Source organism: Littorina saxatilis, linkage group LG17 (genome assembly GCF_037325665.1).
Source record: "Littorina saxatilis isolate snail1 linkage group LG17, US_GU_Lsax_2.0, whole genome shotgun sequence".
In the NCBI taxonomy this organism is placed as follows: domain Eukaryota; kingdom Metazoa; phylum Mollusca; class Gastropoda; order Littorinimorpha; family Littorinidae; genus Littorina; species Littorina saxatilis.
In genome coordinates this window covers 65334835-65354503 of record NC_090261.1, presented here as the reverse complement: position 1 = coordinate 65354503, position 19669 = coordinate 65334835, and the positions used below count along the sequence as shown (strand labels likewise).

The 19669-nt window shown below is 41.1% G+C and overlaps 1 protein-coding gene across 1 annotated transcript in view; it reads right to left on the bottom strand.

Moving 5' to 3' along the window:
• Positions 1-3099: 3099 nt before the first annotated feature.
• Positions 3100-19669, bottom strand: part of LOC138952187 (microtubule-associated proteins 1A/1B light chain 3C-like) — a 35250-nt gene continuing 18680 nt past the window's right edge. Inside the window, exons 2-4 of the mRNA XM_070323790.1 lie at positions 12496-12551; positions 10365-10471; positions 3100-4913 (exon numbers count right to left, since the gene is read on the bottom strand). Coding sequence (XP_070179891.1) covers positions 4742-4913; positions 10365-10471; positions 12496-12551 — 335 coding nt within the window. The 3' untranslated portion in view covers positions 3100-4741. The remainder of the gene's footprint in view (positions 4914-10364; positions 10472-12495; positions 12552-19669) is intronic.

Genomic DNA, 19669 nt, shown 5'->3' with positions numbered 1-19669 from the left:
TGTTCACAAAAGCACTAATCAAACAAGAGGCGAAGCCTTCAAGGCTCACGTAAGAAATCGACAAACAGTAACACAAACTCCGTCACTCCGTCACACATACACACAGTACGCTAGGTGACACGGTGCAAGAGTGCGAGACACTAGATCTAGATCTGTCTGTCTGTAGCCTACTTACGGGGACACGACTGCCAGATGGCCAGATCGACACTGCGCTTTCGACAGCGCTTCCTCGCGGAGACACTGGAAACACGCTGTGCAGATTTCGACAGCGCTTCCTCGCGCAGACACTGGAAACACGCTGTGCAGATTAACCTGTAGGAAATCTCCTTTGGTATCTTCTTTATCTATTTTTCTGGAGCTACGAAACTGAACAATGTGAAATCGTCTTCTCCGAATCGGCGAACTGCAGCTCGGTGATAACTGTAACTATACCACAATCCTTCACGCGATCTGACCTAACCTTGACCCCTGACCTGGTCTACATACCACACGACACAAACCAGTCACCTGTTTTTACCCCCCCAAAACCCCCCACCACCCGTTTTCTTTGGATACACACTTTAACTACATACGTGCCGACGAAATGTTGATCATTGCTTCAATATTTTGAAGCTGTTGCTTGGATAATAACCAGGTAAAATTAGTATTTCGGTGTTTAGTCAAATGTTAAAGTTTCTATCACACACATACACACGCACAGACAGACAAAGTTTAGCATCGCATAGGCTACACTTACGTGAGCCAAAAATTGCTCCAGGGGCTTGCAACGTAGTACAATATATTACCTTACTGGGAGAATGCAAGTTTCCAGTACAAAGGACTTAACATTTCTTACATACTGCTTGACTAAAATCTTTACAAACATTGACTATATTCTATACAAGAAACACTTAACAAGGGTAAAAGGAGAAACAGAATCCCTTAGTCGCCTCTTACGACATGCTGGGGAGCATCGGGTAAATTCTTCCCCCTAACCCGCGGGGGGTGCCTAGTCAGATGTGACACGGTGAGCATGATTGAAGGACTGTATTTACGTTACTCAATACTGTTCCATATTTTCCCCTACATCCCATAAATGTTCACAGCCAATTGTGATATCAACTGTGTGATATCAACTGTGTGATATTAACACGTAACATGTCTCGTCCTCAGGATCACCCACACATTATTTCATCCACATAATGTACGGGCACATAATGTACGGGCACATAATGGGTTGTGTGGGAGTGCAGCACACAGATGGAAGCGTTTAAAAAATATGAAGAACCTTACAAAAAAGGTACAGATTTAAGTAATGGGGCACATTCTTATCATATCATTCGTAATGATACGCAAATGTAGATTATTTCAAAATATACCATTCACAACAGCTTCATGAAATGCAACAACAGTTTGCTGAAATTGTGGTAAACAAAACAAAATTCTCTGCAACTCTCTAGGGCTGACCTCCATTATTTAAAATTGTGTGGAAAGAACATGCGCAGGGAATTTACCTGACTTAATTCAACCGAAAAGAAAGGCTTTTTTTCAGTCACACACTGTCCAGCGATGACTTCCAAGAAGAACCCCCCCCCCCCCCCCTCATTCAAGTGTAAGCTGTGACATGTCTAATCAGTAGTAGAGCTATTTTTAAATTCATGTTATGAAAGAAAATATGTATATGTACAATACATTTACATGAAAGGGGAAAACACAGAATTATTTGATTAAAAAACATCACATGTACTGTACAATACAAAACATCACATGTACTGTACAATACAAAACATCACATGTACTGTACAATACAAAACATCACATGTACTGTACAATACAAAACATCACATGTACTGTACAATACAAAACATCACATGTACTATACAATACAAAACATCACATGTACTATACAATACAAAACATCACATGTACTGTACCAAACAAAACATCACATGTACTGTACAATACAAAACATCACATGTACTGTACAATACAAAACATCACATGTACTGTACAATACAAAACATCACATGTACTGTACAATACAAAACATCACATGTACTGTACAATACAAAACATCACATGTACTGTACAATACAAAACATCACATGTACTATACAATACAAAACATCACATGTACTATACAATACAAAACATCACATGTACTGTACAATACAAAACACAAAAAGAAAGCAAACAAACTCTAATTGCACACAACTTGGCCTCTTGTAAAAAGTCATAAACCAATGGGACAATTTGCAGAACCGCAGACATTGGAACCTAATACACAAAATGCAATGCATACTTCAACATAAATACACACACACGCATTCACCCTTATCAGCCCAGCCCCACCCCCCCCCCCCCCCCAAACAAAAACAAATGCAAAAATAATGGCCATACAATGAAGACAATGCCTGTCAAGCTCCGGTACATTCACACAGACATGGGGAAATCTATCATACATTCATTTCAGTTTTTTTATGAGCAGATCCGACAGAAGAAAACATGGACAAATACCTCGGTAGCTTAGCTGAAGTATTCGCTTGAAATGCCTACCATATTCAGTGGAGTCCAGCTATAACGAACCTGGGTATAACGAAATCCCGCTTTTAACGAACTGCCATTGATTTCCCGGCAGACAGCCTTCTATTTCTTACTTGTTACTTTCCGGCAACAACGAACCTTTTGAACTCATTTGCATAACGAACCCCTCTTATAACAAACACGCTTTCATCGCCCCAGAGCCGTTTTGTCTCTAAAAGTCACAAGGCTACAACGAACTGATGTCAATAATTGTCTCCAAAGACAAAAATACACAAACACAAGTGCACATCGCGTGATGAGCGAACTCTGAACAAACAGCGGGAGGTGCACGGAACAGCCACCGCCCCTGTGTTTTCACTATTTCAATCAGCTGCTAAGCTATGACTGTGCTCTAAAAAGTCACAAGGCTAGCTGGGTGGCCTTATTTATAGACACTGACCTTCTTCCCAGGGGTCATTGACCCAGTTTTAGCTATGAGAGGTGGTTCCCCTTTCATATGAGAGAGGAAACACTTCCTGCACCCGGGTAAGTGACCTGAGTTTAACCTATGGGGAGTTTAACCTATGGGGAGTTTAACCTATGGGGCGATCTCTTTGATGTCTTGAGAGGAAACTTGGCCAGGGTAGTACATGCACCAGAACTGGTGGACACCATGAAATCGGAGATTGATCAGAATGTACATGTACATGCTTTTACACGACTTTTTAAATTTTCTAAAATTGGGACAGTAAAGTGAACATTTGAACTATGCCTCTATGGATTATATTATGAAGCTGTTGAAAACATGCAGAGATTGTACTCTCCAAGGAAAGATCGATGGGACGATCATTTGAAGGTGAGTGGAAAAACTTGTCTTAAGGCCATTTAGGGTTGAAAACTCTACAGCGAATTACTGATATAACGAACTAAAATGTATCTCCCTTAAGATTCGTTGTACCCGGACTCCACTGTATATATATTTTTTACAATTTTCAAGAACCAGATTTCGGACTAGCCTCAGCCATCAAGAGAATAAAGTTCTTTTTTACCTGCAAGTACAAACGTTTCAATTTTCAAATATCCCCAATACGTATTTATCTTTTGTCTTATTATTTAATTAAAAACTGTGTGACACGGTGTACTTATGCCTGCCTTGCTTGTAGTGCATCTACGATATCATGTCTTCCTCTGAAACTGAAATTGAGCCGGGTAGCTCAGTGGGTAGAGCCGGGTAGCTCAGTGGGTAGAGCCGGGTAGCTCAGTGGGTAGAGCTGGGTAGCTCAGTGGGTAGAGCCGGGTATCTCAGTGGGTAGAGCCGGGTAGCTCAGTGGGTAGAGCACTGGACTTGTGATCCGCGAGTTGGAATCCAGGCCGGGATGGACACGGGTCAATTTTATGTGTAGACTCAGAGACGGTATCCATGTTCCACCCCCGTGTCACCACTGTGGCACGTAAAAGACCTCGGTCATTCTGCCATAAGTGCAGGTGGCTGATTACCCCTCAACACGCACACACCTGGGTAACGTGACTCTGTTGCTGCTAGCTTTCCATTGGGAGGAAGTGACCCGAATTTCTTAGCGATGGGACAATAAAGTAATGAAAATGAAAATGAGACAAAAAAATGAAACTGAAACTGACAATAAATCCAAATGACGGTACCAGAATTGTTCTATTCCAATGTGGTTGAATGTGACTGGCACCAGCAGCAACATAACGACAACAAATGACGGTAGCAGAATTGTTCTATTCCAATGTGGTTGAATGTGACTGGCACCAGCAGCAACATAACGACAACAAATGATGGAAAAGTATTCACTTTAACATGACTCATTTTGTCTACAAAGTTAAATTACTCTGTTCATGAACAAATGACATCAGTTTTCCACCTAGTCAGCCTTCCCAACCTTCCTTCTTTTCCAAAGTTGAAACCCCTCTCTTCGAAAGCAAAATTCACAACATGATTACACAAACAATGACAGCGACTGCAAGCAGTCATATTGATAAGGAAGAGGTGTTAGAATTGGAAAAAAAACCCTTATCATTGTTTTTTTCTGACTTTCACCTGTTGCTTGGTATGGGAAATGTGCGTTACTCAGTACAAATTTTTCTGAGGTAGTCAGGATCATGAACGACCTGACCAAAACTAACACTGTCTCACTGTCACACGAACTGTTGACAAAAGAGAACATAGCCCGCTTCACATAAATGTCAATAGCCTAAATCCCTTTCTTCACGTTGCCTATCTGCTTGAGGCTCCGAACATTTCTTGTGACGCATACGTCATGTAGAGAAAGCCGTCGACGTCCTTCTCGTCGCGGTAGATCTCGGCGATGGTGGATGACATGGAGGACAGGGACTTGTTGTTGATCAGTAGGTAGAACGACTGGTTCGAGTTCAACGACATCCGATTCCTGCACGCACCAAACACGCATACATGTATATATTATACACAAAAATAAATGTCTGAAAATATACAATCAGTCTGATTTGTTTAGGCCAAAAAATACAAAAAAGTCTGTTTACGGTATCCCGACCGACCCTATTTTTTCGCGCGACCCTAGACTTTATTTTGGCATTTGGGGAAAAAAAAGTTTACCACAAAAAAAAAAGTTTACCACAAAAAAAAAAGTCTGCTTTTTTGGCAAAATCACTTAAAAATATGTTTTTTGGGGAAAAAAAATAAAATAAAAAAAATCCCGACCTACCGACCCTATTTTTTTTGCCTATGTTACCGTAAACAGATTTTTTGGGTTTTTTTTTGTTGGCCTTAGTGGTCCCAGGTGTCTGTTCAGAGGGCTAAAGGATAACGTAAATAATTATTCACCGTAACTGTAAGTTCATTCATCCTTGAAGAAGGAACACATGCACTCTCAAGCACACAATGCAAACACCCCCTCCTTTCCCTCAATTGGTTTAACAAGGTGTGCAAGAGAGAAAGAAAGAAGCAAACCACACACCGACAAAATGTAAACAGTAAAGAAAAAACACAAAACTATTTATTATCCACACACACAACAATATTAGAATTAGATCAATATGAATAAGACCCAAAGCAATTGTTGACAGAAACAAGGGGGAGTAATTCACAGCAACAGTCAACAGCAAGCTAATCTTGATGACCCACACATTCACACAATGCGACAACAGAATGACGCACAAAGCTAAACAACAGAGACAAAGTTGTGCAACACATCAAACAATGAGGCTGGAGAGATGAACCAGTGGACACTGCTGAAAACACAATGTGATGATTATAAAGCTGGGTTATCACCTGCACAAATTTACACGGGCACATCATTATCAGTTATCACTAGTGATGTGTATGTACACAATTGTTATCAATTATCACTAGTGACGTGTATGTACGTGTACGTGGATTGGGTGGGCGAGTGGTAAGGCCAAAAAAAAAAAATTGTCTGTTTCTGGTAACATGGCTAAAAAAATAGGGTCGGTAGGTAGGGATTTTTTTTAATTTTTTTATTTATTTTTTTTTTACCCCAAATGTAGACCAATAAAACTAACTTTAAAAATCGCGCAAAGAGACTGGATTCACTATACATAGAGACAAGACACTCAACACATTTACAAATCGTCAGCGGACTTTCGTTTTCACACGTTTTTGTTTTTCATTTTCTCACCCTGTCCTTTACCACCAAAAAAAAACAAAAACATTTTTGAGTTTGGAAAAAAAAAGTTTAGGGTCGGCGCCGAAATTTAGGGTCGGTCGGGTGACCAGAAACAGACAATTTTTTTTTTTGGCCTAACGCACTTGCGCTCGGAAGCGAGAGGTTGCGAGTTCGACCCTGGGTCAGGGCGTTAGCAATTTTCTCCCCCCTTTCCTAACCTAGGTGGTGGGTTCAAGTGCAAGTCTTTCGGATGAGACGAAAAACCGAGGTCCCTTCGTGTACACTACATTGGGGTGTGCACGTTAAAGATCCCACGATTGACAAAATGGTCTTTCCTGGCAAAATTGTATAGGCATAGATAAAAATGTCCACCAAAATACCCGTGTGACTTGGAATAATAGGCCGTGAAAAGTAGGATGGCCGTCTTAAACTGTAGCCCGTAGCCGGGCACAAAGAATCCTTCTTTATCATGCATTATCGGTATGAAAATTTCTCAAGTCGATTACAGTATAGCGTTCGTAGGATACCTCCAGCTTCGCTGGGATTATGCTCTTTGCGCTTGACACATTTAAAAATAAAACACAGTTATACAAGCATTTACATCTACATTCATAGTCAGCAACGCTTAATTAAAAGCATACACCATCAAACATACATTACAACAGATTCTTCCACTAACTAAGTAATAAAAACATGAATAAAATAGGTAGTGAAAACAAGGAATTATCCTACATACGTGAGAGAGACACCCGTGAGAAAATAATCGTTCAAATCACATGTGTGTATATCATGTAAATGAGGTCATGTCAAGCAAGTCTGGCAGGGACCTGTTTTTCCACTGCTTATGATGCCAAAGTCACCAAGACAAACGTCATTATAGAAACAAAAATTGCGCTCGCTAATTACCCTCGATGAATCTGTAGAACTAACACGTCACGCCACACTTTCAGAGTGACGTTTCTTTGCTTTGACGTACTAGATTGCACGAGGCTTTAGAAGAGATCGAGGTTCCAAAACAAGCGTTTTCTATTTAGCTGCCTCGACTGCAAGACATTTTCAGTAAAATACACGTAAGTACAGTATGTAGGATAAACAGAATACTACATGGCTTGCTGTGTCGTACCAGATTTACACTCGTTGCTTTTTCAAATAGTGAACAGCTCGCTTTCGCTCGCAGATCAATATTTAAAAAAAAACCTTGTGTAAATCTGGTACGACACAGCAAGCCATGTGGTATTCTCTATACCAGCTGAATACCCTTAATCAAACAGAACATGTTATCAACAATACTGAAAACAGCCCTAGATGTTTATATAGATGGGGCGGGGATATAGCTCAGTTGGTAGCGCGCTGGATTTGTATTCAGTTGGCCGCTGTCAGCGTGAGTTCGATCCCAGGTTCGGCGGAAATTTATTTCACAGAGTCAACTTTGTGTGCAGACTCTCTTCGGTGTCCGAACCTCCCCCCGTGTACACTACATTGGGTGTGCACGTTAAAGATCCCACGATTGACAAAAGGGTCTTTCCTGGCAAAATTGCTTAGGCACAGTTAATAATTGTCTACCTATACCCGTGTGACTTGGAATAATAGGCCGTGAAAGGTAAATATGCGCCGAAATGGCTGCAATCTACTGGCCGTATAAAATTTCATCTCACACGGCATCACTGCAGAGCGCCTAGAACTGTACCCACGGAATATGCGCGATATAAGACTCATTGATTGATTGATTGATTGATTGATATACATTATCACATTATCACTAAAACAACAAATACACTACATGTAGCCTACTGATGGACTGAGAAAACAAAATCAGGGGTTGTATTTCTTAAAGAGGTGTGTTTTTAGTGCTCGTTTGAATGCTTGGGGCGACTGAGAGTGGCGGATGTGCAAGGGGAGAGAATTCCATTGTGTGGGTGCGCAGAAAGTAAAAGTGCGTTGTCCGTATGTTTTGGTTTTGGTGTGTGGAATGGTGAGGATGCGACAGTCAGAAGAGGCACGGAGTTGTCTTGCTGGAGAATAGACGGTAAGGAGTTCAGAGAAGTAAGCAGGAGACGAACCAGAAAAGAAGTTAAAGCAGAGGGTGGACAGTTTGTAATCAATGCGGGCTTGAATAGGTAACCAGTGCAGTGTGTGAAGAAGTGGTGTTGCATGGTCTCGTTTTCGTGCTTTCAGAATGAGGAGTGTAAAAAAATTCCATCTCACACGGAATAAATAAATCCTTGTGCCTTGAATATGTGCGCGATATAAATTGCATAAAAATAAAAAATAAAATAAAAAATAAATAAATCCCTGCGCTAACTGTACCCACGGAATACGCGCGATATAAGCCTCATATTGATTGATTGATTGATGTACACAATTGTTATCAGTTATCACTGGTGCCGTGTATGTACACAATTGCCAATAATTTGACAATGCGACAAAGACAAATCCTGAGTTGAGAAGGAACAAAGGCACTGTTTATGACCTTGTTTACTGGTGACAGAAATACCTGCACTCTACCCCCCACCCCCCCCCCCCCCCCCCACACACACACACATGTGCACACACATCCACCCCCACTGCCTGTCACCCTAAACAGTGTGTGTTGCCAACAGGCTTAATTACCTTTCACACAAATACAAAGCTACTGACCCAGTTTCTATAAATAGGTAAACTATATATGCATGTTGACATGCTGCTACTATGCCTGTCTTTTTCCCATCCTTGATCAAATGTCACATTGTATGTGATGTGATGTGACTGCCTCTCTTTACTTGATCAAGTGTCACATTGTATGTGATGTCATGTGACTGCCTCTCTTTACTTGATCAAGTGTCACATTGTATGTGATGTCATGTGACAGCCTCTCTTTACTTGATCAAGTGTCACATTGTATGTGATGTCATGTGACTGCCTCTCTTTAGTTGATCAAGTGTCACATTGTATGTGATGTCATGTGACTGCCTCTCTTTAGTTGATCAAGTGTCACATTGTATGTGATGTCATGTGACTGCCTCTCTTTAGTTGATCAAGTGTCACATTGTATGTGATGTCATGTGACTGCCTCTCTTTACTTGATCCATGTAACACTTTTTGTGTTTGCTCTGCATGTGTCCCTTTACCTGACAAATTAGATTAAACACTTTTCTTCCGCTTGATCAAAATACATTTGGACTTGTGCCAACGTGTTTGCCATGCAAAGACACAGCTGCTATGGCCGACTCACTTGATAATGTATCATTTCCACCATCAGCTTTTGGTTCCTATAATTCATAAATGTGAGTTTCGACGTTTTCAAATACAAATTTCTTGAAGTTGAAATACAGAAACTTATCATTTCAAAACAGCCTTGTTATTATTATCAATTGATGTGGTTTTGCAACATGATCAATCTGAATGAAATGCATGCTATCAAGAGTACTACAGTAGCAGCATTACACTGTTCATTATAAAGACATCCCTGATTACAAGTGAGTCAATAATGTCACAGACAGAATATACTGGCACCTCTGATGCCAAGACCCTGAGACTTTTAATGTCACAAACAACACCAAAACTCTCTTTCCCTCAGTGTATCAGCTCAATTTCTTTCAGGCCAGTTTCTGCAAATCGCCCATAACTCTGAACGCTTCATACTTTCACAGTCCTGTGGAAACAGGTGCAGTTTTTCAATTATACATATATTGATCTCTACGCACAGAAACAGCCATTGTTCAATAACGGAACTGTCAGCAGCCTTTGAATTTAAATGATGTAACGCTGACACTGCACAGCTGATACACACGCATACAGTTTGCTTGGTCAACAATCCTGTATGGTCTGTCTGGGCCATAAAATCTATTTATCTAGTTATTTCAGCTGAGACCATGAGTTTGACCACTTAAAAATGATTTACAGTGTGCCTGCGATGTGAGGCCCTTCTGATGAGAGGCATTAAAACCTCCCAAGAAGGACACCTGTCTGTTTGCAAGCTAGTATCTTGACCAAACCACAGCTACAATGTAGGGACACTTTTAGATGCAGTGCCAGGGGTGTTCTGTCTTCGCAGGAACCATTGTATATCATACAGAAAAACAGTCAAAAGTCATTGGGAGACAGGTCAGCTACCTGGCTTCCTGATGAGCGGATTTACAGGAAGAAACCTGATTGTACTTGATGATTCTATGAGGGTAACCTCACAGGATGATGTGATTCCAATATCAATATAAACAATTAATAAATCTACAGGTAGAAAGCTGCTTGAGACTGTACCTGATAATGGTGAGGAACTGTGACATGGTGAGTTCTTGGGGCACCAGGAACTTGGTTTTATCTAGCACCGGCAGAACTTTCTCTTTGTGATATCGCTCCACTATTACCTGCACAGGACAAAGGAAAGTTACAATATATTATGTATCAATCTACTCATCATACTACTCAAATTAAGAACTCACCCGTCCTGAATTCTGTAAAATAGCAGTAAACTCTAATCCTGATATAATTGTGACGGCTACATCTTAAGTGGTGATGTTTGGTAATTAATTACTCAACATTTGTACCTGTGTGCACTTTCAGATCTGTAAAAGTGTTTGGAAAGGGCCGTATTTGTGGCATGTCAATTGTCATAATGTACAGACGTATAGCTTCACTGCCAATCAGAAGCATCTGATGTGCGTATGTTTCGTGTGTTGCACATCATCCACATGTATGAGCATGTGAATGTGTTTGTGATTTTGTCTATAGATGTGATCACAAACAAAATTAAAACTGATCATCAATTTCTTATTCTTGTCGTTTGCTGATCAATTTCAAGACTGCAGGTGCTGTGTGAACAAGAAAGAACACTATTGACAGTGCACCGTGGATCAATACTTTACAATTAACTGCACAGATGGGTTTTTTTCATTTTTTTCATTTTCATTACTTTATTGTCCCATCGCTGGGAAATTCGGGTCGCTTCCTCCCAGTGGAAAGCTAGCAGCAACGGAGTCGCGCTACCCAGGTGTCTGCGTGTTTAGGTGTATTCAGCCACCTGCACTTATGGCAGAATGACCAAGGTCTTTTACGTGCCATTGTGATGACACGGGGGTGGGACATGGCTTCCGTCTCTGGGTCTGCACATAAAGTTGACCCGTGTCCGTCCCGGCCCAAATTCGAACCTGCGACCTTCCGATCACAAGTCCAGTGCTCTACCAACTGAGCTACCGGGCCCCCAAAATATATATATATGTTGTTTTTGTTTTTTTTCAGATGTTGTGTGGGCGGGGTCAAGCACACTTTACACAGGTGCGCTAACGCAGGTTGTAATATTCATTGATTTGTACTCTGGCAAAGACACTCACATGGCTGTACTGGTTCACGATATACTGGTAATAAAACTGATTTACTGAAATCTAAATGATCATAAATCAAGAATTGAAAAATACAAAAAGTAAATTATGGAACACCTAATCATGTTTTCTGAAATATTAAAATGTTCCATAAACTTGCCTTCCTTATTTCTTGGGACTCATTATTGATGATAAGCTTCAGACAATAATGAAATAGAGCTGAGGCTGCATGCATGCAACATGTGCGTGTCTGCCTGCATACTTGATATACGTAGAGTTTGATCTGGCTTTCAACTTTGTGTGTAAAATAGGTTTGCACTCTCAATGAACTGCAATCTCACCTTACGCACTTAGCGTTATAGCACTCCGCATGATCACGGTTATAAACTGCATGCTGCTAGTTCTGATGTTCAAGCTGTACTGTATGCCTTAATCTCAATGTTATTTGTTTGTTTGTTTGTTTGCTTAACACCCAGCCGACCACGAAGGGCCATATCAGGGCAGTGCTGCTTTGACATATAACGTGCGCCACACACAAGACAGAAGTCGCAGCACAGGCTTCATGTCTCACCCAGTCACATTATTCTGACACCGGACCAACCAGTCCTAGCACTAACCCCATAATGCCAGACGCCAGGCGGAGCAGCCACTAGATTGCCAATTTTAAAGTCTTAGGTATGACCCGGCCGGGGTTCGAACCCACGACCTCCCGATCACGGGGCGGACGCCTTACCACAAGGCCAACCGTGCCGGTCTCAATGTTATAATTATCTTAATATTACAGTGGAACCCCCCCGTTTAAGACCTCCAACAATCTGAGAAATCAAGGTCTTAAAAAGGAGGGAGTCTCAAATTGGGGGGTCCTAAAAGGACGGCTCCACTGTAACTTGAATAAGATCATCTATCTTTACCGTCAATGCATTTCTTCTACTTTGAGATGAATATGCACCCAGAACAGAGGACAAATTTCCCTTTTGTACACGTTCGATATGGTGTGAAACTAAGCTACTTCATCACACTAATTAACTTTTTTCCGAGAAGATGTTGCGTGGTGTACACTGAAAAAGACTTACTGGAATTTTGGTGGGGAATTTGTTTCTGATGCCCTCCACTTCTTCCTTCCTCACAGCTGAAACACAGGAAACAGTCAAACATTGGTCAAATTAACGAATAACATCCAGTTCGTGGGTGTGTGCGATGGTGTTCCATCTGTGATTGATTGCAATTGATATATTTGAATGTGCATCTTGTATTTACTTTTATTTGTCGGGGTTTTTTTTTTATTGAATGCATACGTAACAAATAATCTTGATGCATTACACACACTACTCCCCTGGGTCTTTTCAAAATGTTTTCAACTTGAGCAAAATCACAATAGGTCGGGATTTTATTCATCCAGCAGTAAATGGGACACTACACAAAAACAAGGAGTGGTGCCGCTACATACTGACAATCTTCCGTTCTCTGTACAGCAACTGAGCCAGCAGACTGGGGCGTACTTCACACAAAGCTGCTTCGCAAATGCTACTGTACAAAATAACTCTGAACGCTCTTTGTGTTTTTTAGGGTGGAAAAAACGCCCAAGAAGCTTTACGTGATTGATAGACTGGAAGCAAATCGGGCAGAGACCTTTTCTTCTGCCAGCGCCAGTCCACACAGCATGACACACCTCAGCATTGCTAAAAATACATTTTAACTCTCAACATAATATCTTAGAAGTTAGAAGCACTAGCTGGAAAGCTATGTGTGACAAACACCATTGACCAGCTTTTTAACTGCTGTGTGACTTAATGTTAAAAAATGTTTGCTCTACACAAATAGTTTTTTGGAAAGATGTTCATAAACGTTCACAGCGAGTTATGATTTATTCTAAGGTTTTGACTCTTCTCCAAGTATAATTCACAGTCAGATCTGCTGAGTTCACTTATACAATAGGAATACCACTACCAGTAACAACTATCAACTAGTGAGTTTTGATTTCCAAGGTTTTTTTTGGTATACCCCCCCCCCCCCCCCCCCCCACCCCAGTCAGTGAGTCACAACTTTTGGTAAGGCATTAAGGCCCTGGTGAGAGAAAAGTGAATTAAATTGCTGAATGTGTACTTGTGAAGACATGTATAGATATAATTATATAGATATTCACTCCAGACTTTCAACAAGCCTAGGTTTATGACTTAAAGTGAAAGTTACTTTCAACATCCCACAGATGTGTTACTGTTAGTTTGATTAAAACCTAGTTGTTTGCAGGAATGTTTCTCAGCAGGGGCATGAACTTAGATTAAAAGTCTGGTCTCATGTCTTAATGTGTATTACGTAGCTTGGATCTGCACTGACTCAAACAAGGCAATCAACAATTTGACAGTGACACAGATTTAGGGGGACACTTCACACAAATAGATGCTTTACTCTCAACATTAAGATTTGTGAGAAAATGTTGCCTCTAGTCAGAACCATGCCAAGCAGCTCTCTGTTTCAATACAGTGCTACCTGCAACGTCAGCCCCCTCTAGTCAGAACCATGCCAAGCAGCTCTCTGTTTCAATACAGTGCTCAGGGTTCGACACTAGCGGGGGCGGGGGGCGGAACGCCCCAGAGTTTTGTGTTCCGCCCCAAACATTGCTGAAGCTTGGGGCCCACTCCGCCCCAGGATAAATTCCAACAATGACAAACCAAAAAATCTAATGCCAGAGGCAATCACTAAAAATCGCCAGTCAAAGTCGTCACTGAAATTTGCGTTACGATCAATGCCGCAGTCAAGAAAAAAACCATTGAAATCGTCCGCAAGGGAAATACCAAATTGTGCTCTTTAGCGCGAGAGATAAGTATCGCCTTCAAATGCCAAACGCAAAATGTGGCGACACATCCCTGGTGTAAAAAGACATGGAAATGAAGAACAGGTTGGTGAAAAACAAAAAAAGGAGACCGATGCAGCCAAAAGCGCGAAGCGCTGTCGTAATTTCAATGTCAAATGGTTGAAAGATTTTTTCTGGCTTCAGTACGACGAAGAAAAACAGACAATGCATTGCCCGCCCGTGCAGATCTTATGGCGCAGAACCACTTGAAAAAAGTGGGGATTCTGATATAAGCTTATATACTTAATAGCATGAATAAGAGTGGGCCCCATATTTTTCTTTTCCGCCCCAGCAATTTCCATCTCTGGGGCCAGTGTGGCCCCAGGCCAAATAAGTTAGTGTCGACCCCTGGTGCTACCTGCAACGTCAGCCCCGGCCTCTGAAGACAGAACATCTCCCAATAATTAAAGGACGTTATCTGTTGTCCCTCTCTTTATTCAACAAGACAAACCTTTTTTTCTTTTGTGTTACTTATAATAATAACGGGCATTTATAAAGCGCCTTATCAAAAGTTCAAAGCGCGGGACAACAATACATGTATACAAAAATCATACAATCACTGTCAGATTCAAACAACACATCATGCACATCTCACATCCCCAGACTCTATACTAAGGAACTATCCGTAGTGTTGTTGGAACAAGTGAGTTTTCAAATTGGACTTAAAAGATGAAATGGATGGAGAGTGACGTAATTGAAAGGGGAGACGTAATTGAAAGGGGAGTGAATTCCATAACTGAGGTCCATAATACGAAAACGTGCGGAAGCCATGAGCCTTGCGTTTAAAGCGACCTTGACAGAGAAGTCGAGCATCATCAGAAGAACGAAGGGTGCGAGAGGGAGTGTAGAGAGAGACCAGTTCAGAAAGATAGGCGGGTGCCGATTCAGAGATGATATTGTAGCAGAAGCAGGCAGCTTTATACCTAATACGTTCAGATACAGGAAGCCAGTGAAGTTCTTTCATGAGAGGAGTGCAGGGTTGTCGATGCTGTGCTCTGAAAATGAGACGTGCAGCAGAGTGTTGTACTTTTTGCAAGGGTTGGAGAGTGGAGTTAGGGCAGCCTATGAGAAGGGAGTTGCAGTAATCTAATCTGGACAGAATGCATGATGTAACGAGAGTTTTAGTGGCATCAACAGTGAGAAATTTTCTTATGGAACCTATTCTTCTGATCTCAAAGTAACATGTCTGACAGACTTTTTTGATGTGTTGTTTCATTGAGAGGTGGGAGTCCATGATGAACCCAAGATTCCTAGCACTATCAGAGAGAGAAATGTCACTAGAACCTACTGTGATGGAGGCTGGAAGGGAAGTGGTCGAAGAGGAAGCTCCAGAGAAAAGAAAAAATTCAGTCTTGTCATCATTTAACTTGAGCATATTGTTTGTCATCCATGATTTAATATCTGAAGTGCAGTTTTGGAGAGTGTGCGTCACCGCTTGGATTTCTGTAGGCTTGCATGCTTGTTGGAGTTGTGTGTCGTCTGCAAAGAGGTAGTGATTGACTGCGTGTTGCTTGATGACGGCAGAGAGAGGAGTGGTGTATAGTACAAATAAAACTGGGCCTAGAACTGATCCCTGGGGAACGCCGAAACAGAGAGGAGATGGAGGAGATGAGAGATTATTGACAGACACATACTGACTACGGCCCTGTAGATATGAACTAAACCAGTGAAGAGCGGTAGAGTGAATGCCAAAAACAGATTCGAGACGAGAGAGCAGAACAGAGTGATCGATCGTATCGAACGCAGCTGAGTTATCCAAGAGAAGCAGAACTGATAGGTCATCATTATCCAGAGCAGAAAGAATGTCATTCACAACACGAAGCAAAACAGTCTCGGTGCTGTGGCCAGCCCTATACGCTGACTGAAGAGGGTTGCAGAGGTTGTTGGTTTCAAGGTGGGAGAGAAGCTGACTAAGCACTACTTTTTCCAGAATTTTAGAAATGAATGGCAAGTTGGAAACAGGCCTATAGTTTTTCAACTGATTTTTATCCAGAGATGGTTTCTTGATCAAAGGTTTAACTACTGCAGTTTTCAAGTCCATTGGCACAGTGCCAGAAGTGAGAGAAGAGTTGATTATGTTGGTTATGATCACTGGGCGAAAAGTCACGTTTTGGCACTATAACGTGGCATATAACATGAAACATGAAGTTAATCAACTGAATTTTGTGGCATTATACCTGTGCGATTCACATCAAGTTAGAAAAACTGCCGTAACGCAATAAAATCCCTGGGATTTTAACGGGGTGCAAAACACGGTAAAACATCGAGTTTTGGTGTCTGCGTTTTGGACGTTTTCGCTACGTTAACGCACGGCGATTCACGTCGTGTTAAACGCGTTTCAGCAGTGCGCAAAACACCACAAAACCTATGGAGTTACGATAAGTTTTTCTGGTTTCTAAAACTTGATGTTAGAGTGTTGTTTTGATGGATTATTCTGCGTTTTAATCAGCCTGGTGCCGAACCCCGGCCGCCTCTCGGCGAGTCTGCAGAATCAGACGATTATCGGCTCCCTCTCTCTCTCTCTAGTTTCTCTCTCAGCACGGTCACACACACACACACACACACACACACATACACACACTGTGACACACACACACATTCACACCGTCACTGCACACGGCACACACACATGCACACATGCACACACACACACACACACACACGCTGTGACTGACACTGACTGACCGTCACACACACACACACACACACGGGCACACAGTGACACACACACACACCCCTTGAACTGACACACACACACACACACACACACGCACACACAACTGAACACACACATACACACACTGATCATCAGTTTATAAATGTAAAAAAAAATGCAGTTCATATACATTTTTGGGGGGTATCTCTTATTTTCTCTATATGAGCCTTGTCAGGTGTACAGGAGAGTAGGCTATGCATTGCCCGTGCGTTGAGCAGAGAAAGTAGGTCAGTTCTAAGCTCACAATTTTAGTGGAACCAGATCGTAGTTTTCTTCTGTTTGCCATGCAACACTTTTGCTTGGGGCCCTAGCCGAGTTAATCGTTTTCCCATGTGTTGCTGACCACAGATAGGTCTTTGTTCTACTTCCCCCCCCCCCTCCCCGAAACATCCGTCCGAGATGGTGGCTACTGACTGGACTTGCAACTTCCTCAACTTGTAGTACGTACAGTACAAACTGAATTGACTCGAATTTGAGTTTTGAGATTTCTCTTGCTCTACCTTTTCTGATAATGTTTTACTCACCTCGTGTTTAGATGCAATACATAATGTCTCTTTACATTTAGTCAAGTTTTGACTAAATGTTTTAACATAGAGCCGGGGGAATCGAGACGAGTGTCGTGGTGTATGTGTGTGTGTGTGTGTGTGTGTGTGTGTGTGTAGAGCGATTCAGACCAAACTACCAGACCGATCTTTATGAAATTTTACATGAGCGTTCCTGGGAATGATATCCCCGAACATTTTTTTTTCTCTTTTTAAAAAATACCTTTGATGACGTCATATCCGGCTTTTTGTAAAAGTTGAGGCGACACTGTCACAGCCTCATTTTTCAATCAAATTGATTGAAATTTTGGCCAAGCAATCTTCGACAAAGGCCGGACCTTGGTATTGCATTTCAGCTTGGTGGCTTAAAAATTAATTTATGACTTTGGTCATTAAAAATCTAAAAATTGTAGAAAAAAAATGTATAAAACGATCCAAATGTGCGTTCATCTTATTCTTCATCATTTTCTGATTCCAAAAACATATAAATAAATTTTTTTTATTTTTTATCAAATTTAAATTTTCGAAATCAATTTAAAAACACTTTCATCTTATTCCTTGTGGGTTCCTGATTCCAAAAAAATATAGATATGATATGTTTGGATTAAAAACACGCTCAGAAAGTTAAAACGAAGACAGGTACAGAAAAGCGTGCCATTCTTCTCAGCGCAACTACTACCCCGCTCTTCTTGTCAATTCCACTGCCTTTGCCACGAGCGGTGGACTGCATGACGATGCTACGAGTATACGGTCTTGCTGAAAAATGGCATTGCGTTCAGTTTCATTCTGTGAGTTCGACAGCTTGACTAAATGTTGTATTTTCGCCTTACGCGACTTGTTTTGTTTTAGGATCGATTTTGATAATGATTGAGAAAGGAGAATAGCCGGTGTTAGTTTTACAGTCGGTTTTATGAAGTTTGAGTAAAGAAGTGCGTGGTTTTTACCCTCCCTTTCGTTTTCCTTCCCCTTCTTTAGTTTGCTATTATTGTGCCTAAGAGCCGAAATGGCTGCACTCTAACTCATCTTTGATCTCCCAAAAGACTCCATAAACAAACTAGTGTATCAAGAGGCTGGCTGGCTGCCCCTCGATGAAGAAAGAAGACTAAAGTCGGCCCAGTACGTATCAAGAGCAAGTACTTTTGACAATGCTGTGAACGAAGAGCTCACTGCTGAGTTCGACACAATAACCTCGGCCTCTTACCAAAACCTAACAAGTCGCGTAAGGCGAAAATACATTTAGTCAAGTAGCTGTCGAACTCACAGAATGAAACTAAACGCAATGCCATTTTTCAGCAAGACCGTATACTCGTTGCATCGTCAGTCCACCGCTCATGGCAAAGGCAGTGACATTGACAAGAAGAGCGGGGTAGTAGTTGCGCTAAGAAGGATAGCACGCTTTTCTGTACCTCTCTTTGTTTTAACTTTCTGAGCGTGTTTTTAATCCAAACATATCATATCTATATGTTTTTGGAATCAGGAACCGACAAGGAATAAGATGAAAGTGTTTTTAAATTGATTTGGACAATTTAATTTTGATAATAATTTTTATATATTTAATTTTCAGAGCTTGTTTTTAATCCGAATATAACATATTTATATGTTTTTGGAATCAGCAAATGATGGAGAATAAGATAAACGTAAATTTGGATCGTTTTATAAATTTTTATTTTTTTTTACAATTTTCCGATTTTTAATGACCAAAGTCATTAATTAATTTTTAAGCCACCAAGCTGAAATGCAATACCGAAGTCCGGGCTTCGTCGAAGATTACTTGACCAAAATTTCAACCAATTTGGTTGAAAAATGAGGGCGTGACAGTGCCGCCTCAACTTTCACGAAAAGCCGGATATGACGTCATCAAAGACATTTATCAAAAAAAGGAAAAAAACGTTCGGGGATTTCATACCCAGGAACTCTCATGTCAAATTTCATAAAGATCGGTCCAGTAGTTTAGTCTGAATCGCTCTACACACACACACAGACACACACACGCACGCACATACACCACGACCCTCGTTTCGATTCCCCCTCGATGTTAAAATATTTAGTCAAAACTTGACTAAATATAATAACCCTGTACTTGTCTCATCAATAGTAAAAGAAATAATCTCAAACAATAACAAAGATCACCTACAAAT